The sequence below is a fragment of the Perca fluviatilis genome, chromosome 15 (assembly GCF_010015445.1).
Source record: "Perca fluviatilis chromosome 15, GENO_Pfluv_1.0, whole genome shotgun sequence".
NCBI lineage: Eukaryota > Metazoa > Chordata > Actinopteri > Perciformes > Percidae > Perca > Perca fluviatilis.
Genome location: NC_053126.1, coordinates 21,460,971 through 21,482,783, shown reverse-complemented (window position 1 = coordinate 21,482,783; position 21,813 = coordinate 21,460,971). Strand labels below are relative to the sequence as shown.

Sequence of the window (21,813 nt, the reverse complement as noted above, 5' to 3'; positions counted from 1 at the left end):
TCTTGTGGTTTACGATTATAAGGTGTAATATATTGCATTAATGCCAAGATTGCTTATTACTTCCTAAGAACAACCTGAGGATATTAAAGAGAAAAACATAGGTAGCTAATTTATAAAAAGCCACAGCACCTATCAGAGAGCACCACAGTTAACAGCGCATCAGATAGTGTGAGAACACTTTATTCATGCAACTGAAATGAAATGGCTGTTAAATACAGGGTTTATAAAACATCTACACGCCCACTGGATTCATTTTTCCTCATGTCATGTCATGTTATATGATGCTATAACCATATACACATGCTCAATATATCTTTCAGGAGAACAATAATAGAAATACAAAAATGGGGCATGATACAAAAGTTACCTTAAAGCCTTTTGGTCATTATTCAAACGATATCTATACATCAATATTAGAATTGAATGTACTGTAACTAGTAGGAACATATACATCATTAGTATTATTGAATAATTTGGGTGAGTTTGTATTGTACTTATTATCTATAAAACATAGTGCACTCTTTACATTTGGTATGATGAACAGTTGAGGCCTTTTTTTGTGTTTCGTGTGATTTTGTTGCATCAATAATAACAAATCTAAACAAAAACTATTGTTTAAAGTGTGTAAACGGTACAAAAAAACCCAGACTGACATTTTATTAAGGATAAGCAAGTTAAAAACTCACTGTGAATGCATGTGTTATGAACAAATGTGCTTATTTAGATAGGGAAAATTTGTTGTTGGGAGACTATATGACAATGCCACGATATCAAACTGAACATCATTTGTCAAGTGTTTATTTTATGAGTTTGGAACCTCTGAGCCTCTGTAGTGACCTTTAAGGGTCCCTGAACCACACTTTGGGGACCACACACACAGCCACACACAGACAGACCCCATGGTTGGGGTGAGTGTGTGTGTGTGTGTGTGTGTGTGTGTGTGTGTGTTGGGGTGGGGGGTTCCCTTTAGGAGACAGATGGATGTGATGACCAATAAGTGTTCAGTAGTATTCTGCAGCAACCAACCAGATCGTCCTGCCTTGGAATCATACACTGCACAAGAGTTGCTCAGGTTGAGCAGAACAGAGCTGTTGGCTGTTGTGTTGTCACTTTGCGTACATGGTGAGCGAGCAGCAGTGTGTGAGAGCAGCGCGTGGTCTCTGCTGGTGTTCTCTTCAGACAGCGACGTGAAGGGTAATATGCGCGATTTATTACGATGCGTTAAACTGCAAAGCTGCACTCCGCTCGTCTCTGCTGCTCCTTCGACCCGAAAGTAAGCAACAAAAATCATGGTCATCATCATCACAAAAGAAAGCTCAAGCTGGGTGCCCAAGAAGAGGCCCGATCACAGTTTTGAATCATAACTGTGGGTGAACTGAATGTGGGCAGACAGTAAAGCCAGCGCCGCGCAGAGTTGCAGTGAACGACGGGACGAAGAAAAGCAAATTGCCGTGTGGGTGTTTTCGTAAGCGGAGCTCGGAGTGGGGGATGTCGGGCAGAAGTGGAGGAGCGCCTCGGGGGTGCAGCAACCCCAGCCTGCTGCCCCTCAGAGCCACGGTCCCATACCAGCTCCAGAGGGGCTCCGCTCTCCTCTGCCGGGAGGTCAAGACGGGTAAATACACACTCAGGAGGAGGGGGGTTACATCTGCGTCCACTTCCATGTGGTCCACTGTTAAAAAAGTGTATTATCAGTATCAAGGGTTTAATTTACTAACTGTCTTTCCTTCCCTATCACTTCTCTTTTTTTCCTTTATTGTAGGCCTATCACAAAGGAAAGTAGAGCTGCGATGATCAGTCGATCAATCAATTGACAGAAAATTAATCAGCAACTTTTTTGATAGTCCATTAATCGCTTGAGTCATTTCGTCAAACATTTGCTTCTCCAGTGTGAAGATCTGCTGCTTTTCTTTGTCTTATATCATTGTAAATTCAATATTTTTTAGAGTTTGGACAAAAACTGGGGCTCTGAAAAACTGTGATGGACATTTTATAGACAAAATCGGTTAATCGAGAAATGAATCAGCAGATCAATCAATAATGCAAATATTGTTAGTTGGTTGCAGCCCTAAAGGAAAGCATATAATATCAGTCACAGGCACTCGCCAAATGAAATTAAAAAAGTGTTGATGAAGCCATTTTTAAATGAATAAGTTCATTCATTATTATTTATTAAAAGGCAACTATTAACCAACTCAAACTTTTCACTTGATTTGTGATCTAAAAAGTAAAATTCCAACATGCTATGAGAAAGTTAAGTCAACAATGAAGGCTGCCAACCCTGAAACAGAACACTGTTCTCATAATGTTATTAGGACACTCAGTCGCCCTTTTGCACTCTGACCTGTGGGATCTCTGCTGCATGCTTCACGCTAACACAGCAGCAGCTTCACAAAGCCTCTTTGTCGTCCTTCAACTGTATCCATGCAAGTGGCATCTGCATGTAGAGGTGTTTATTTATACATCCTATCTGCCCTGCAACATGACAACATACTGTGTGTGTTTTTTGGTGGTAGATATACTTGTATAGCATGTGTCACCTGCCAGTGTTGTGTAGTTGAATGGCTTTGCAGGTCAAAGGCATGGTCCACACCTGCCAGAGATTACAAAGAGCCACACACACACACACACACACACACACATACACATACACATACACATACACACACAACTCTGCATACTGCATGCTCATTGGTAGGGAGGAAGCCTGGGAGCACCGTTATGAACAGCTAACACTGGTGTTAAAATACTATTTAGCTTCTCTAAAATGAGTTTTCATACACCTGCAGTGTTACTACAAGCTAAGCGTGATCACACAGGCATGAGTTTTTATTACGTCTGCAAGACCGACATTGTTCAGGCAAGTATTGAGGCATATACAACACCAACATGCTCACCTACTTTAATATGTTTTATTTCTGTTCTTTAAAGCTGACAGGACCACAGCTCGCCCACCGAAACCCACCATCCGCCGAACTCTTTCTTTGGACGCCATCGTCGGACCCTATCTGCAGGGACAGTGGCCCAAAGAGGCAGAGAGCACGGCTGTTACCTGTGTCAATGACAAAGCCACACAGGTGATTCATATTTATTAATATATCATGACACTGTCAAGTTATTGTTGATACCTTGGTGTAATTACTGTAATAACCAGGTCTAGATGAGTGGCAGGCTGTTATACCAGTGCTGATACTGGTATAAGAACACTTTCCCATAAAACCTGTTGCTTCATGTTGCAGAAAAAAGCAGACAGGAGACCAAATGTTCTCTCTCTGTCTTGCTTTTCTTGAATGTTAAGGATTTCTATAGAGGACAAGATATCTGACGTTGGCTCTGCAGGTGTCTGGTGGTTCCAGTTCGACGCTGAGGATGGAAGGCAGCCAACTGGAAATAGTCGTTTTTGTTCTTCTTTAAATTCTGCTGTTCTTCCCTCGCTCCCCCCCGCAACTGTATCTGCTCCTAACTAGTGCACAAAGCCCCGACTAACATTACCAAGCTCCGCAGCTTCGTCTTCGTCTCCTGACACAATTTAAACTCGAGCGAACCCCCTTTGCTTCCATTGTGAGGAACAGACCCCTTCTGACCTCATTATACAGACACCCCATCCCCCAGCACTCTCCTCAACCACACACACACACAGACACACACACACATGCACACCAACACCACCCTACCCAGCACCTCCTTGCCATAGTAATGCCATAGTTCTTCTGCATTACTTTCATTCTTCATTAGGCATGTTACTGCACCTTCAATTTTCCTGCACATTGTACAAAAAAATCTCAGATGTGGATTTATATTTAATGAATATTTTAAAGTTATTCTATCATAGTCAGTTAGTCAGTCAGTTAGTTTTTATTTCTTTGTCATGCCAACAGTGGTCAACCCCACATGGGATTACAAGACACCACTATTTATCAAACACACATCTTCCATTAACATTTATACAAAATCAAAAGAAAAAATCAATATACTTTCAAATAACATATTTATGTGCAAGATTTCTAATAAATTGTACACGGAATAACCCTTATAAATGTAGTTAACCCTTTTAAACTATGCTGTAATTCGACAGCTTTGTGCTACAGATGTGCATATGTATGTGTGCGGGCAACCTTTAATACAACACCACTGTTTAATGCTAATATTAATCAATAAATTCGTAGATTGAAAGAAAATAATTGCCAAGAATTTGAATAACCCAAGTAGATGTACTGTATAAGGCATTTATCAAGCAAAAATGCTAAATATTATCTACCAGCAGCCTTCCAAATGTGTGCTTTTTTTCTAATTTATATAATTTTAAGTTGAATATCATTTGGTTTTGGACTGTTGATTAGCTAAACAAGCAATATGATTTGACATTTTGCAAACTGATTAATTGTTATTCAAAATAATCCTGTTCCTATTGTTGTGGCCATATTGCTAACAGGAATTAAGTATACATGAATGAGTTGTCAAAGCTAGAAACACTGGCCAGACCAAATGTTCTGCTACCTTGAGTCTTTTTATAGGTTTGTGTCCCATGATCCCCATGTTCATGTTTTGGGCAGGGTGGGGTTGTTGGTGTTGGATGATTGGGGGGGTTGGCAGCTGTAACTCTACACCGATGTCACTGTATGACGACTCATGCCGCGTTCTAACTTATTTAGCCAGGCGATGCATTACGTCCGCTGAACAGGACAAGATGGTGTCAGTGTTTTCCTGCAGGCAGTTATGGCACCATTATTTCTCTGAGCTTTGAGGCTGACACCTAAATAACAGGTTGTATTTTGGGGACAGAAAACCATGACAGAGCCCTACTGCAGACAGTGAGAGCTGAATGTGTAATGCTAGCTGTCTTATGAATGGCATGGACACCAGTGAGTGGATCATTGTCTGCAGCTGTGTGAAGCAGTTGACTGGAGGCACCAGAACTGTGAGTATCTGATCCTGTGGCTCAACTCAGCCTGGGTTTCACCTGGTGATGATGAACTGCCAGTCGTCTGCTCCCAGCCAACAGCCGGGAGCGGTCAACCAGACTCCCTCTGGTAGAAAATCAAGAGTCAATGTGAAGAAATCGGTATGGTCATATGAGTGAAAGTGATACGTTAAGGAGTTGTGATTGACAAAAGAAGAAGTGTGCAAAATTGTCCTTGTTTTCTGTTTTCTGTTTGTCTTTGTTGTATTTCCTCTACAGTACGTGACTTTGTGAATAATTGAGTGCACTGAGGTGTTGAATGCCGATACTTGCACTGTATTTATAGTCTTTACAATGATTGTGGTTTGGATGTTTTCAAATGTGTGTGGAAGCGGGGCTGTTTTGCAGCTCAGGGTGGTTTTCTCTTCGCCTTCCTCTGTACAGCTGTTGTGGGGCAGGTGCGCAAGACAGCTGTGGGGCTACACTTCTGGGTTGTACTCTCAAGTTGTACTGTTGATTGGAGTTCACTGGGTTTAACAGAAAGTATAAGAGGCTTCCAAAAGGTTGGCCAGAATTGCTGCCAAAAAAAGGCCTTTTGCGACCAAAGCCTCCAAAGGTTTGTGAGAAAAACACTGGACTCTTTATTCACCACAATGTAATAATATTTTTTTTCAAAGACTCCAAGTTCCTGGGCAGAGGAGACCCGAGGGAGGAAAAGTGCCGGCAAACACAAGCGCTCAGCATCGTGGGGCAGTGCAGAGCACCTGAGGGAGGCGAGTACTTGTTTATCACTACAGCAGTTCTATAATCAGGTCTTCTCACCCTCTTTATTCTGCATCCTCCCACCAATGGCGTGAAGCATTAACATCCCCTGAGGGGAAAGCGAGTAACCTCTCCCTTTTCAGAATGTATAGTAGTGACTCCTAAATCATTTTTCTTTCTACTCTGCCCTCAGGTGGCCAAGCTGAGGAACCAGTTGCAGAAGCGCTCCCGCCACGTCCCTCCCTCAGCAGGATATGAGCTCCCCCACAACCCCCTGCCAGCAGGTCATGCAGCAGGCATAACTCAGGTAGCCCATTGCTCTTTTGTCTTGATGACAGAAAGAACAAAGTTTTCAAGACGACTACTGATGTCAAAACGGTCTACAAACAGGCAGACTGGGAAGCACTTAGTAACAGGGATATAAAAAACAGCAGTGCTTTTCTTAGGAACTGCTGTCATCATGTCTCTGTGTTGCCATGCTGTCACAGAAAGACATTCTGAAACCAGCATATCATGCTGTCACAAGGGCAAAATGCTCAGGCAGACATTGGCAGGTCTCTATTATATATATATTTAAATTATTTATAATCCATTAAGGTAATAAACAGCGTTAAATAAAGCACTAATAGTCAGTGTGGCTGATCTGGCTTGTACTAACTCCTATTTGTACCCAAATATGCACAAACCTGACACACACACAGTCGGTATACAAATACATTTTGTAAAAATTATGAAACACTAAGTGTTTCTCTGTATTTCAGTATTAACTAAAGCCAGGCACGCAGCTGTTGTGATCACTGTTGTTGGTTGACATGTACACCAACATGGAGCAGGAGGAGTTCAGTGAACATCCCAGTGTATTTTAGAGTCGGTTTAACACTGAATATTGAGGGGAGAAAATTAGCTTTCTTTTTGCTTTTGGAGGCATTTTATGACTGGTCACTGATCTGATATTGGGGGAGAGAAATTTCCGTTTTTAGTATAGAACCAGAACAACAACACAATTTTAGACAAGTCAAGAAACTTTTAAAGTACACAATTAAGCACCCTCCCTCAAGTTTTGCCTGTATTTGACTTTTTTCTCCAGACACTGCCCCTGATACCCCTGAACAGACTCGCTCCACGACTGCGACGTAGTGTTGAAGGCCTCAACTTGGAGCTGGAAGAGGTGTTTGTTTCTGAGAAACCTGAGGAGCTGCACGAGGTTAGGCCACTGAGCTATGCTTACAACCACTGAGGGTTAGGGTAAAGATTAGTAAACTATTGAAAGTAAATAATTACTTTTGTATCTAACTTTTGATATTGAGACTGTTTTATAATACCCAGGGGGCTTACATTTTGACCTAATGTCTAAGTAGCTGCATAGCACAGGTTAGCAATCCTAAGAGGATGAGCTGGTTGGCATGAAACACCTTAATTATCATTGTTTTCTCTTGAATATTCCAGATTCTGGATATCCCAGATGGTCACAGGGCCCCTGTCCCTGTCCAGAGATGCAGCAGTGGCTCTCATAGTGAGCCCTCCCCTGGCCCCCTGGATCTGGATCCTTCCCTCCTCTCTCCTTCTCAGTCCCCCTGTCCTTTAGATCCATCGCTTGTGTCTCCTTCAAATTCCCCTTCTCCATTGAACCCATCTCTTCTGTCTCCGTCACTGTCTCCCTGTCCCATTGGAGAGCCAGGTTAGACAACTCTACTTTTTTTGTGATGTACTTTTTAACCGTATGATGAGGTTCAAAACAGCTATGTATAATTTTCGTATTATTAATAAGAGTTTGGATATTTCTGTTCTGTTTCTGTCATGCAGAGCCAGTGGACTGTGAGACGCTGTGTCCTGCTCCGTCCACATCACTCCCTTCATTTGCACTGGACCATCCTCTGTTGCAGCCCTGCTCCTCCGCTCCTTGGCCAAACAAAACTCACGGCTTCCAGCGCGAGCCGCCAGAAGGCTGCGAGCGAGTACGAGTGTGCGAGGAGGCGTTGTAAGTGAACACCTTTTTAGACCAACACATTAGGCATAGATCACATGATCATGTATTTCCTAGTCACTGTGGCTGGTAAGCCAATAGGGGCCAAACATTTACTTTGGGAACCCACCAAAACCCCCTTAAGTACCAAGAAAGCAAAAGAGCATATCATTAAAACTCTAAATCAAGATCATTCAAGATCAATCATCAAACCAAAACTAATTTGAGACAAATTATCTACACCAGTTTTTTTTAGGCAGAAGATCACTGTGTGTGTGGACATATAGTTTACATGATACAAATTTCATGGGCACATATTTTGATTGAAATTAGAGCTAAATGACAAGTTGGTTATTTGATTGACAATAAATTGAGCTGTAACTATTTTTATGATATTAAAATAATTTTATCAAGTAAATATGTCAAACATTACTGGTTCCAGCTTCTCAAATGTGGGAATTTCCCTGTTTTTATATATTTCAAAATTCTAAATTGAATCTATTTGGGTCATGGACTAAATCATTCTTAATTTATTAAATTATACATGCAAAGTTGTGGTTTTAGAGACCTTAATTATCCAGTATCCTGGGTTACATGCCAACTCTCCATCTCTTTAGCTCCAGGGCTGCCTGTCAGGATAAGCCTCTCCTTCAGCCATCCTGCCCTGACCCCAACAAGGTCAACTTTACCCCCCATGGAGGCTCCGCTTTCTGCCCTGTCAGTCTTCTAAAGCCCCTCCTGCCCTCCATGGACCTCCTCTTCCGTGGGCTGTCAGTCTCTCCGGTCACCGGCTGCCCAGGTCAGGCCTCTCCTACCAGGCACCTGGGCATGCAGTAGGTGGATATCTGAGCAGAGCATCATCTCAGGGCTAAACCACACTGCACTGCCAGAACCTGCAGAAACTGGATTTGTTTTACAGATACACCTGGCTCATCACTGCTGTAACGTGCCATGATCACTGTGATCAAAACAAGAGACTGTGATTTATACTTCAGATTAACTTTAACTAAAATCTGGCTGTTTTACTGATTATTTCCACCTGCAGGATGCTTTGTTTAAGCTGATATTTACCTCATCCGTACTTAGTATTCCCCATGTGAGCTGTAGATTAACTACAGGACTGGAAATGTGTTTGTTTTTTTATGGCTGACAAAGTTTTTGATAAAACTTAATATTGTTTTAGTTGTGCATCAGCAGTTCAAACAAAGACTGCAGTCTGCTGGGGATGTTTTCATTTTAAATTTAAAATAAGTGAATTCAGAGTAAAAAGAAAAGCAAGCACCTACAACATCCAAGTATTACTTTCTTACTATCCTTGACTGTTTATTAAAGAATTGTTAAGTTTAGATGAACTTTCAGCTTAATTTGAGAAACAAACTTGATGGGTTTGTTCCTGAAATTTCAGAAAATCTGTTTGTTTGAAGAGACATATTTTTTGGCCCATAGTTTAATGGTGGCCTGCTTTTCTACAAATGTATTTCTAAGAAGATATATATTTTTGTATCTTTTTAAGGAGTTATGAGGCTGGTGATACTGTTGTTGTATTCACTGAAAGAAATTGCCTTCTGTTTATACTTTGTTTTATAAGCAGGAATGGATGTTTTATTAGCTTTACTTGCCTAAGGGGGGCATTGTTCTAATCAAATGTTTGCAATTTTGTCAACTTTTTAAGAATTTGAGTGGGTCAAGCTGAGTTTAAAAAGGTTTTTCTTTGGACCACGTGGTTCTGGTCAGAAATGGATGTGGAAGAGGTTGATTCTATCTGCTCGAGTTCATGTTCAAATGGATAACACACTGTCTTTGTCAGCATGATCCTATGCAACACTCATAAAAAAGCATACCTATAGTTGAAAAAATAGGTTTTTTTTTTTGTCAGACCTGTTTTGTCAGACCTGATTATGCACCCTTTTATTGTTTAGTGTGCTGTTGTTGGCATTGTGAAGAAAGTAAAATAACGAGATGTTCTGGCGTTTAAAAACCTTCTGTACTCCTTATCATTCCTGTGGTGTTGTTGTTACTTGCCTTTGACACGTGGATTTGCCGTTTTTTAATCAAAGCACCGCCTTTTTTCACCAAAATCTGCTTTGTGATTGGTCAAGAGAGGATCTGTATTGCCTTACATGGACCAATAAGTGTAATCCACATCCTAGGACGACAAAAAGGCACGCAACGTTTTCGAGGAAGGACCTCATTTTTTGTAATAGCTGCCTTTGCAACTGCCACACGACATAACAGTCAATGAAATTATAACAAGAACAATTCATATTTCTGCAGTGGTGGAAAGTAACTAAATATATTTACTCAAGTACCGTACTTAAGTACAATTTTGTTGTACTTGTACTTGAGTGTCTACTATACTTCTACTCCACTACAATGTGGAGGCAAATATTGTATTTGACTTGTCACTCTACTACATTTATTTGACAACTTTAGTTACTTTGCAGATTTAGATTATTAATACAAAATATAAATCAACTAATAAATTATGATGTATTATTATAGGTTAAGCTTCCAGCAGTATACCGCAATTAAAATAAAATGCAACTGCAACATAAGTGATGTACACATTCCAATAATATAATATATATCATTGTGAAATGGGCCATTCTGCATAGTGAGTAGGCCTACTTTTACTTCTGGCACTTTAAGTATATTTTGATACCAATACTTTTGAGTAGCCTACATTTATTTTAGTCGTTACACACTAAAGTTTAGTGTCCACACACACACACACACACACACACACACACACACACACACACACACACACACACACACACACACACACACACAATCATGTATTTGTGTTCAAGATTTAATTTATTAAACTAATAACATAAACATGTAATTGTTCAGGCATAGCTGTTGACACCACTGAGGTCCTTTCATAAAATCAATTTTCCTGACGCTACCCATGGACGCTACCATATCTTTTATATATGTCAATGTACCATAGATGGACGTTACCGCTTTTTTCTCTACTAATTATAGTCTTTAATTTCTAAATGAAAACACGAACTGCACTCGCCTGACAGGACATCTAACTTACAGAAACCCAGGTGGGAATGGGATGTTTTTGAATTTACAGCTGTCCTGGAGGAGAAATTTAGATACATCAGAATGACACAAAACAAACCAATGAAATGATATTTGAGTGTCTGTGCAGCTCCAGACAATTCAAGGTAACGTTACCGTTAGCGAGCTTTGGCAATTAACAATTACTGTGCACAAGAAGGTTTGAAGGCAAAACCGCTACTACCACAGAAACACCTAGCTAACGTGAAAACACGAGCACCATATACCGGCTCGCCTCATCGTGGAGCGGGACGTCGGTGTGAGGGGCGCGGGGAGCGGAGCGGTGTCGGTTAACATACCCGGGCTGTTGGACGATAGCATGGCTGCGGGAAAGGGAGCTGGGAAGCCTGCCTCAATGTGGGACAACATGCGGATACGGTTCATCGTTTGCTTCCTCGGAGTCTTCGTGTGTTACTTTTACTACGGAATATTACAAGAGACCATGTAAGTAACAGTTAGTTAGTTAACCTATTTAGTTTATTTCACTGTTCTGTTCTGTGCCAAACTCCATTCATAAATCCGCCAATTTTAATGGTGGCTTTCAAGCCGACAGTTCCCGAATCTATACGAACCATTACGTAGCTAGCTAGCTATATATTATGCACAACAAAGTACAGCATATGCTAGCTAGTGCGTTCAAAGTGTTCGTTATGCAACGTCATCCGAGGTATTAACGTTGCCTTTACCAACGCAAAAAGACAAATCTGACATTAAATCGTCCGATTTTGTAATGGAGTTTGGCTTGACATTCTGGTCATATTATAAAGTGTATTGACTCATGCACTTTATAGTTCACTAAAGTTGTGTGTCATTATTACAGACAGACAGACAGATAGACAGATAGATAGATAGACAGACAGACAGACAGATAGATAGATAGATGTCACTAACAGGGATCATATATGGTTTCAAAATGATGACTCGAAACTGGTGTCTCACCCAAGCAGCCCTTTCACAAACCTAAATAGTTGACTTCCATTATATATAGTTATTAAACAACATTACTGTTTCCTATGAGTTCTTGGTGACGATTGCCCATTGACACCAGCAAGCAAGCTGCTAAAGATTCTTGCCCCCCTAACAAAATGTCACCACCACCAGCCCACCCTGTCAGTTGTAACTTAATGCATTATGGTGTCTCCTTTCGGGGGGGCTTTTCATAGCTTGGGGACTCACAAGAGCACTCCACTCTTTAACATATAAACACCCATGCTTCTGCCAGGAATGCCATTGTAGGTTACTTAAGATTGTCTGTGATCTGTTGCACTCAACCCAGTGTTGTCTCTCTGACTTTTCCAGCACACGAGGTGATTATGGACAGGGAGACCAACAGGAGAAGTTCAGATTTGCCCGGACATTGGTCCTTATCCAGTGCATTGTCAGTGCTCTGTTTGCTAAGATCTGTGAGTATGTGCTGCACTGAATAGACACAAAAACTAATAGCGTGGGGTGGATTGGATGTAACGTTGATTTTCTATTTATTTTTTAACAATGATTCACCTAAATATTTTCTGTTTATACGGTAACGTTGACGGAGACTACATCATACCCGTTTCCAGCAAAACAGAGCAAAAGCAGAAATACATGTTATGTACTTCTTTACAAATGAAATAAATGTCACACTGACGTGATGTGCATTCTTCTTAGAAAAGAAATTAGTTTTTAGAAATGTCTTATGATATATTGTCTCTGAAGTATATTATTCAACTTTTGTTTTTGTTAAAGAAGGAAATGAAAATTTCAATACTATCGAATCACAATACTTCTAGAATCGCAATAAATAAAAATCGCAATACAAATCAAATCGGCACCCATGTATCTGAAAGAATCAAATCGGGACAGAACCATATCGCCCTAGTCCTAAAAACTAATAAAAGTGGTTAAAAAAACAAACATCCAAAATATATTTCTGAAGCCAGCTCTTCCTCTTTATCATTAGTGATCCAGTTTTTTGAGGGCTCCAAGCCAGATCACACCAAGAGCTGGCTCTATGGGTTGTGTTCCCTCTCTTATCTTGGAGCCATGGTGTCCAGTAACTCTGCCCTTCAGTATGTCAACTACCCCACACAGGTGAGTCTGCCCTTTTGAGATAGGGCAGTGTCAGTTGGTTAACATTATTCTTATGGAGTTATTAATGCTTGGTGCCATCGTATCCTAAAGCTATGTTTTTCTGATAGGTGTTGGGGAAATCCTGCAAGCCCATACCAGGTAAATCTGATAATATCACTTGTAGTTAGCCCTCTGCTTTCTGCCTACATACAAGAGTGATTCTGATATTGTTCTAAACTGATCAAGGACACATTGAGTAAGCAACTTCTTTTCATGTATTGCGTTGAGAGCACATATGGCAGGTTACAGTATGTTCTGTTTGTACATGAAGGTTATATCTCACAGCTCACAGCTAGTTACAAATGGAGAAATACACACACACACACACACACACACAGACACACACACACACACACACACACACTCTTTCACAATCCACATCTTCCACTCTCAGGGGTAAAGGTCTGACATCGTATCCAGGGTAGGATTACCTCAAACCCTGGAGATGTCCCCCTGGTATCCATTGTTAAAACCGTCCATCGTGCCGTTGTCGTGTTGTTGCAGTGATGATCCTCGGTGTGACAATACTAAGGAAGAAGTACCCACTGGCAAAGTATCTGTGTGTGCTGCTTATTGTGAGCGGTGTAGCGCTGTTCCTCTACAAGCCCAACAAGAGCTCAGCCGTTTCAGATGACCATGTTTTTGGGTTTGGAGAGATTCTGTTGGTGAGTTAACATAGCTTTATGTTCCATCCATTTCACTTACACCCTGATCCGTCTGTGTCTTCCTACTGTAGCCATAGTTACTGTGACATTTCTATGGCATTTGTCTCATGGCTTGGATGGTGCGTTTCGCTCTGTCGTAGCTGATCTCTCTGACTTTGGACGGTCTGACTGGTGTGGCCCAGGACCACATGAGGGCTCGCTTCCAGACAAGTGCCAACCACATGATGCTGAACATCAACATGTGGTCCACTCTGGTGCTGGGACTAGGTGAGTCCAGCAACCATTCTCTTTGCCCAATTCTCGTCCAAATGAATATGTGCCGTGAAGTGCCAGGAAGCATGGAAGGCTTCATTCCAACCAAAACTACACTGGGCTGATTGGCACACCTGAAGCCAGAGAGGAGAAACTAATCAGCAAAATTACCTTGATATGGTTCAGTACTGCCAAAATATGGCCACATGAAACAGAAACACTGGTGCACTGAACGTCCTGTTGCGAAGCAACGGCAAATTGTCAGAGAACGCTAAAAGCGAAGATTTTAATATTTTGTAGGCTTTTTGATAATTTTCAAACCCCAAACAATGTAAAAATTGTTGTTATATTAAACTGATGTAGTGTTTGTATATCCTGCCATTTGGTGGCACATATTTGCTTGTTATTGAGCTAAAACTTGTAATTGTCATATTGTGTTAACATGCTCACCAGTGCCACATTATACAGGTTACTTGGGTATTCTGCAGTTTTGCACATGTACTGTAAAATGTATCTTGACAAGACTGAAAAGGTCTAAAATAAGCTTAAGTGAAGGCCCAGATTAATTAACATGTCTTGAATACAAGTTGAGGTATTTTATTACCATGCTGGTGTATATGTCATACGCTGTATGGTGTTTTCGTATCAACAGCTGAATTATATCATTGCTGTCAAGTGTTATGTCACTATTAGTTGTGTTGATTTGTAGTGTCATAAAAATAATTCAGAAATGGAACGCTGCTGGGATGCAGTAGCTAATGGCAGTCCGGCTAAGTAAAAAAAAAACAAAAACAACAAGAAGCTCTTTAAGTAAAGCTGAACACTATTCTCTCAGGAGCCCAAAACTCATTAATTCAGTCAACTCAAAGTGTTCAGTGTTATCTTTTATAGATAAGGAATCCTGCACTTCAAAGCCCGCAGTTCAGTGAGGAGGTTGCTGTAATATGCTGAAGAGTAAAGCACATAAAAATAATACAATTTAATGAGGTGCTTTCTAAGGTTAGGCACTAATGGGCTGTGAGATAAAGATCAAAAGGTCAAAGCCAGTTTTTTTCTTTTTTTTGGGGGGGGGGGGCATTTCCACCTTTTTAATGATAGGAAAGCAATGGGAGGGGAAGACATGCTGAAAATCGTCCCAGGTCAGACTCGAACCCTGGACCTTCTGCGCCGAGGCACAAACCTCTTTATATGTGTGCCCGCTCTACCGACTGAGCTATCCTGGCCACAGAACTGAGAAACTCTTATCATTCTTATAGCTAAATTAATTGACAGTGCCTGTCTCCCGTTTTCGTAGGATTACATTACATTAAAAAAACATATTTTTTAAAAGGTGATTTTTAGAGGTCCTCAGGTTTAGTTTCTGCACACACCTAAAGACACTCCTGCTGCCTTTTTATCAGAAGTCGATAAGCTTTGAAGTGCTGGTATTTCCCAAGATACAAAGGTATTCTTATACTTCCACTCCCACGAATCAATGACACCTCCACACCAAGGCTTCATCTAACTGCTGTTACTGTATTCCACCACTTGGTGATGCCGTATGCCCACACTATGATCTGGTTGTCTTAGCACATCAGTGCCAAGGATAAGGCAACTATATGTAAGATTATGTTCAATTACAGAGTTGTTTTTGAAATGCCATTTTCTGACTATTTTCTTCCTCTCAGCGGTATTGTGGACAGGGGAGGTATGGGAGTTCCTAAGTTTTACTGAACGCCACCCGAGCATCATCTACAACATTCTTCTGTTTGGACTGACCAGTGCTTTAGGCCAGGTGGGTGGATGGATACTTGTATGAGATGATGGATGGTGTTGTGTTGCTCCCTTGGAAGAAATCCTTTACTTGGATCAAAGTTTTTTTTTTTTGTCTAAAATCTAAATTATATTTCTTAATTATTTTTTTTTTTCTAAACTCCTTTTACCAGACCTTCATCTTCATGACGGTGGTGTATTTTGGCCCTCTGACCTGCTCCATCGTCACCACCACAAGGAAGTTCTTCACCATCCTTGGCTCCGTTATTCTGTTTGGCAACGTCATGAGTACGATGCAGTGGCTTGGCACCATCCTGGTGTTCCTTGGTAAGAGTTAATTCTGGTTTAACACACTGTTGCCCTCTGCATTTTTCTCATTAATGCATTGTATCGCTGAAAAATCGATGACGGACTATACAACACTAGAAAATGCTTGCAAAAACATGGTTGAAGCCTTCAACTGTAGTTTGAGGCAATTACTGTATGTGTTTGTTATAACAAACAATTGGGGAATCCTTCCCACGCAAACAATTTCATTGAGTGGTAAATTATGCATTGAGAGTATAGCTGAAGGCGAGTCAGTAGAATATAACACAGACATTGTTAAAAAAAAAAAGAAAAGAAGGTGGAATGCTCAAATTATTTGTTTTCATTGGGTAAATTGGTAATTTTATTGTTTAATTAGTGTACAATTATTTCTGTTTAGCTGCTAAGGCTTTTCTTTGCTCCTTAATCACACCTATGGTTTTCTCTCTTAAGGTCTCGGATTTGATGCTAAATTTGGCAAAGTACCTAAGAAGACGACGCACTAAAACATCTGGAGCACACGAGAGAAAGACCGAAACATTGCAAAAGGAAACACTCTATAGCCAGTATTTTATTTTCATAAGACGTTCTGCACAGGCATACTGTATGTGCCTATGATTTGTTTAAGTATGGTCAGATTTTTAACTTAACTGTATTTAAAAGATAGTCCAGCTTCTGTTGTGTACTGTTGATATATCGAAGAGACACGTTTTACTTGGGATCAAGTCCTGAATGAACTTTGACCACAAGATACCACACTTTTGTGGGGGAATTTGGACTGGCTGAAAGACACAGGTGGAAAATACTGTATTTAGACAAATCTTATGTTTCTGAAACCAGCTCACCTCCCTTGGGTGGAAATTAAAACCAAACAAGGCATAAGGTATATGTTTTCCATCATTTAACTCATGAACTTGCCACCCAGTAAGGCTTGGTTTACAAATTGTTGCTTGAATATGTGTAATTATCACATGTAGTTTATTTCTTGGCAAACAATCAGCCAAGCATCATGCCATTTATAAAATATTAACTGTTGTATGTAGCCTGTTGTGTTTTGTTCAATCTTACTATTGAACTGTTTTTACTTTTATTTTCTACAAGTTGAAAATGACTTGCCATAAAAAGAGAAATTGTGATATTTCATGGTGATTTACTTATTATTAAACAGACTGAACTTGATTGGTTCACATCAGTCAGTTGAGATACTCTAATTGGGTGCTGCTTGGTGGAAATGACTGTAAAATAGCCAACAAACACTTACTAAAGCTACAAGGGAAAATAATTACCACCAGAAACATATGGATCTGTTAGCCAACCGATTAAAAGTAGGAAAAGGAAACACCGCCCCCTGCTGTAACACTATGATATAGACAGTTCACCTGCTCACACTGATGCAAGAGACAGGAGCAGTAAACTATTTTATCTCCATCATGTCACTGACATATCGATTCAGTCGACATGTTATTTATTTTTCATTGAATGCTGGCATTTTAATTATCTAAAGATAATTAAACTAATGCAGTATGAGATACAGTTCATCATACTACAACTAGATAAATAAAATGATCAGATGTAGCCACGGGGACTTTAGTGAAACATGAAATAAAACACACATTTTAGAGTGTAACGGCTCATCCATGAGAATAATGTCTGTGTTACATATAACGTTAGGTGTATGAATGGGTTTTGTTTTGGGGTTGAATTCTGGTGATTGTAGCAACATTTCAACAACTTCAGTTTTGCCAGTATAAAATACTGTTTGAAAATAAAAAATGAAGCGAAACATCAGCATATTGATGAAACCCTACAAATTGAATCGACATTTATTACATCCAGTATGACATAAAACCTCTACATAGTACACATAATAATTAATAATTACGTGTTTTCGCCACCGTCAGTCAGGCGTTATGCCTAGCATCCTGTCTGTGTTTCTTTGGCCTTTTCTTCCGAGCGAGCTCGCAGATTAAATAGTGCGTTTTGGCAGGACTCTCCGTAATCCGTTTATTTCTGCTCAAAATCGGCCCTCACCAACGTCGAAATGCTCGCTACAATGCGCAAACAGCTTAGAAGTCACCCAGCTGTAAGTATAGCACGGTTATATCCAGTAAATATTTATGTTAGAGGTTTTAAACCTTGGATCTGGGAATTTGTGTTGCTAACTTAACCTAGCTAAACTAGTTAGCTAGCTAGCTAACTCTTGACTTTGACCCCTCTGACTTTGAGAAATTCTGTTAAATATGAAAATATGCTTTACTGTTTATTTTATTCTGCAGCAATTATAGAGTAACACACGGTTTCTCAATGTAGCAAGTGCCAAGACCTTTGGCAGATTATGTTTTGGAGTCAAATCAGGTCACAGCTTCACCCACAAGACTAGCCGAGAAGAGGGTCTGCTGTGCTGAAAATAGCAACTTGTGCTAACGTTACTAGTTAGCTGGCTAGGTAGCGTTAGCAACTAGCATTTCTAGGTGTTTACTAGAACTTTTTCAAGTTATTTCTGTACAGTTTATTTGACTTGAGTAAGTTATTTTAGTCAATGAGTGGGGACTGAAAGAAAGTTGTACACATTTTATATGCAACGGTTAGTTTTAATGCTGTTTTGCAGGGTAGTGTTTTCTGTTTACACAAGATGTGAGCAGGCTCCGTGTGATTAGCTTCTTCCTTGAGCTTTGACGGTTTGCCTTTATGTTGATGAAGGTTTCTTTGTCACCTACAGCTGATCCCCCTTTTGTTCTTCATCGGTGGAGGGGCAGCCATGTCCATGATGTACCTCGCTCGTCTGGCCTTGAGAAACCCTGATGTCAGGTGAGGACTTCAGTCGTGACACAGGAATTCTTCTTCTTCTATTTTTATTTTTTGTCCTTTTCCAAAATGGCAAATGGGGTGGATGCGGGGTGCATGTTATCTGCATATATTAAGATTTTCAGATGAGAAAAAAGGTAAAGAAGCTGACAGTTGTTGTAACTCAAATAAATATGTTGCTACTCGCCCATGAATGTCTATGTCAAGTTACAGTCGCTGATGATTGATCTTTCATAATGTGTACCTGATTTCTCCTCCAGCTGGGATCGCAAGAACAACCCAGAGCCGTGGAACAAGATGGCCCCAACTGATCAGTACAAGGTGTGCCTTATTCACCTCTTCAGAAATCTTAATTATCATGCTGTGTTCCAGTCTTGATTGTCTTTGCTGAAGCATAAGTAGTTATATTCAGGGTTTACAGTATGGATCTTTGCCAGACTAGTTGGTGAGCCATGGATTATTCCTTCAGTTGAATTAATCAAATGACATAATCTGGTTAACGCTGACTTGTAGTAACAAATCCGATGAAGTCATTAACTGCTTACACTTGATCAAGGTAAAAGTATTTAGTATACTTAGACCATTTTATGAATCACCTTTTGAAATTGAATGATTCTGTAACATAGAGGGAAAGTATTGCATTATGTTGTGCATTTTTTGTGAAATATCTGTTGAGTAAAGATTTTTTTTTTTTTTGTATTCTCAGTTTTACGCAGTTAACTTGGACTACAGCAAGCTGAAGAAGCAGGGCCCTGATTTCTAATTTGCTGGACCAAACAAACTACAAAGATGAGATGATCCACACAGCCCCATTTTGAACTTCCTCACAACAACCTGAGGGATGCAGAGGCTAAACCCGCACAATGAATCATATTTAAGTTTCCTCATTGCATTCTATTGGCATTTGGAAGCCATGTCTCTTATTTCTCATTTTCGATGGTTATCAATAAAGTGAGAGTCTCTTCTCCTCCATACAGGAAAAAAAAAAAAACCCTGTTTCATTTATTCAGATTTTATTTTGGGGAACTTTGAGTTCCATGTCATTTATCTTGGTTCATGTCTTAATTTATGTTGTCACTTTAAGGCATCAAATGTATACATATTTGCATGACCACCCTCCATGTGTTTACAGTTATGTCATGCTCTGCTGTTACTATATGGGCTTGGCTTTTACCTTATTTCACCTTGTCCTGCCTTCACCCAGCTGCTGGTGAGTTATGTACTACTCTTCTTGGCTGCTATCCAGAGTCTTTCGGTATGGTGGGAGCAGACTTTAACCTCCTCACATTTGAGCAGTGGGCTTCCTCTGGTGGCAGCTGTAGCAGTCCAGTCGTTGTGATGAAACCCTAATCGGTATTTAGTCCGATATATGAGGCCTGCCAGCTGCCCCATGCTTTGAAAAAATAAAAAATTAAGATTATTTAAGATTTTTTGGGGGCTTTTCCCTTTAAATATAGAGTGACAGTGGATAGACAAGAAGGGGGGGGGGGCGGGAGAGATGGGGGATGACACACACCAAAGGGCATCCAGTCAGATTCGAACCCGCACCACTGCAGGACTTGGCCAACATGGGGCGAACGCTCTTACTGGGTGAGTTAGAGGCTGCCCCAGAGCTAGAGGCTTTTATTTTTATTTTTGACATGCTAGCTGAAGACGTGAAAGGGCAGAGCGAGGGGGGGAAGCAAAAGGGACGCAAGTTGGAGTCAAACCTGTGCCCGCTGCGTTGAGGAGTAAACCTCTATATATGGTCGCCCACCAACTGAGCTATCTGGGTGCCCTGCCCTGTGCTTTTAATGCAAATGAGACAAAGCTTTCAGAAGATGCTGTTTAAAGGGAAGAATGAGAGAACATGGCTCTCTCCCTGCAAAGGTCGACTTGTGTTTGTTTGAAGCAATAACCTGTTCATGTGTAACACTCAGAGCGGTGGAAACAGTGGTAGGACATGTGGAGGTGTTTCTCCTTATAGAATGCCATCACTCTCAGCCAGATGAGTATGTAAATGTCAACAGGTCGGGCTGGCCCATATGCAGCTCAGGGAAAATGCATCAAGGATGAGCAGCCAACGCAGTGCAGAAAATGTCAAGGAGACCTTCATATTTGAATAGAAGCCCACATCTAAATCTTCACCCACCCTCTCCACGATGGAGCGCTCACATATCTCTTTTTCTTCACCTGGGGAAATAAGACTTAAAAAAAAAAATTAACTTCTGGCACAGCATGTAACCATGCTTCATTTTGGAACATTTGAGTTGTTTCAGTTCTAAGTAATAATAGTCCTTGAGATTGGAAGTAACACAAAAGTTCCTTCATTTTCCTGAGCTTAATTATTTGTTGATGTAACCTGTGGTTTTCATCTTAATAGAAGCAAAATGAGAGCAATTGACATGCTGTGGCTGAATGTTTGAGGGGATAAAAAAATTAATGAATAATTTTCAGATAAAACTTTTTTTTTTCTGACAAAACTAATTGATTCCATCTTGAAATGTGAAAAGGTCGAGGTTTCCTGAATTTACTTGATGCATTCTTGTAATAAACAGTTGAATTGCAAAAAGAAACATCTCGGAAGTAAATTCAACCAAAAGTTTGCCATCCAGCGTCTGTACAGTACAGAAAATATTGCAAATCAGGGCTTTGATATACTTTACTAAACTTTACAAATGTTTAGATGTTTTGCATCTGGGATTTTATAAGTCAATATTGCTACAACTGACGAATAAAATGCCTTGAAATGAAGACTGTTGTCATGGCTGTTGAAATCAACAAGGTGATTGAGTGTGACGCTGTACTTCAAAACGCTAACATGCTCACAATGAAAATGCTAACATGGTAATGTTTATTTTTTTTTAAGATTATTTTTTGGGCATTTTCGGCCTTTATTTTTGACAGGACAGATGAAGACATGAAAGGGGAGAGAGAGACAGAATGACATGCAGCAAAGGGCCGCAGGTCAGAGTCGTACCTGGGCCTGCTGCGTCAAGGAGTAAACTTCTGTGGGCGCCTGCTTACCACGTGGTGATGTTTAACTGGTGTATGTTTACTATGTTCACCATCTTAGTTTAGCAGGTTAGCATGCTAACATTTGCCAATTAACACTAAACACAAAGTACAGCTGAACCTGATGGGAATGCCTTTAGTTAGTTAGCAAGTATTTAGTCATAAACCAAAGGCTTTGGCACTAGATGGAAAGTTAAGGGATCACCAAGAGGGTAGCGTAATGTCTGTACCAA

General features: G+C 40.4%; 3 protein-coding genes across 4 annotated transcripts; all 3 read left to right on the top strand.

The window, feature by feature from the left end:
* Nucleotides 1–1,061: 1,061 nt before the first annotated feature.
* On the top strand, nucleotides 1,062–9,619 carry fam117aa (family with sequence similarity 117 member Aa). 2 transcript variants are annotated; one of them, XM_039825859.1, is made up of 8 exons: nucleotides 1,062–1,612; nucleotides 2,929–3,074; nucleotides 5,575–5,670; nucleotides 5,853–5,966; nucleotides 6,747–6,863; nucleotides 7,106–7,337; nucleotides 7,463–7,637; nucleotides 8,240–9,619. In XM_039825859.1, exons 1-8 carry the CDS (start codon nucleotides 1,489–1,491, stop codon nucleotides 8,457–8,459), a joined length of 1,224 nt encoding a protein of 407 aa, XP_039681793.1. In that variant the 5' UTR covers nucleotides 1,062–1,488; the 3' UTR covers nucleotides 8,460–9,619. The 2 variants fall into 2 exon arrangements, with proteins under 2 accessions (XP_039681793.1, XP_039681794.1); XM_039825860.1 differs by lacking the exon at nucleotides 1,062–1,612 and adding an exon at nucleotides 3,296–5,059 and having other exon boundaries at nucleotides 2,937–3,074.
* A 914-nt stretch (nucleotides 9,620–10,533) lies between these two features.
* On the top strand, nucleotides 10,534–16,992 carry slc35b1 (solute carrier family 35 member B1). Its single transcript, XM_039825168.1, has 9 exons — nucleotides 10,534–11,141; nucleotides 11,997–12,100; nucleotides 12,637–12,767; nucleotides 12,875–12,905; nucleotides 13,311–13,471; nucleotides 13,612–13,738; nucleotides 15,391–15,497; nucleotides 15,649–15,802; nucleotides 16,235–16,992. Exons 1-9 carry the CDS (start codon nucleotides 11,017–11,019, stop codon nucleotides 16,285–16,287), a joined length of 993 nt encoding a protein of 330 aa, XP_039681102.1. The 5' UTR covers nucleotides 10,534–11,016; the 3' UTR covers nucleotides 16,288–16,992.
* Nucleotides 16,993–17,706: 714 nt separating this feature from the next.
* Nucleotides 17,707–19,577, top strand: ndufa4a (NDUFA4 mitochondrial complex associated a). Its single transcript, XM_039825169.1, has 4 exons — nucleotides 17,707–17,864; nucleotides 18,501–18,589; nucleotides 18,847–18,907; nucleotides 19,293–19,577. Exons 1-4 carry the CDS (start codon nucleotides 17,823–17,825, stop codon nucleotides 19,347–19,349), a joined length of 249 nt encoding a protein of 82 aa, XP_039681103.1. The 5' UTR covers nucleotides 17,707–17,822; the 3' UTR covers nucleotides 19,350–19,577.
* The last annotated feature ends 2,236 nt before the right edge of the window (nucleotides 19,578–21,813 follow it).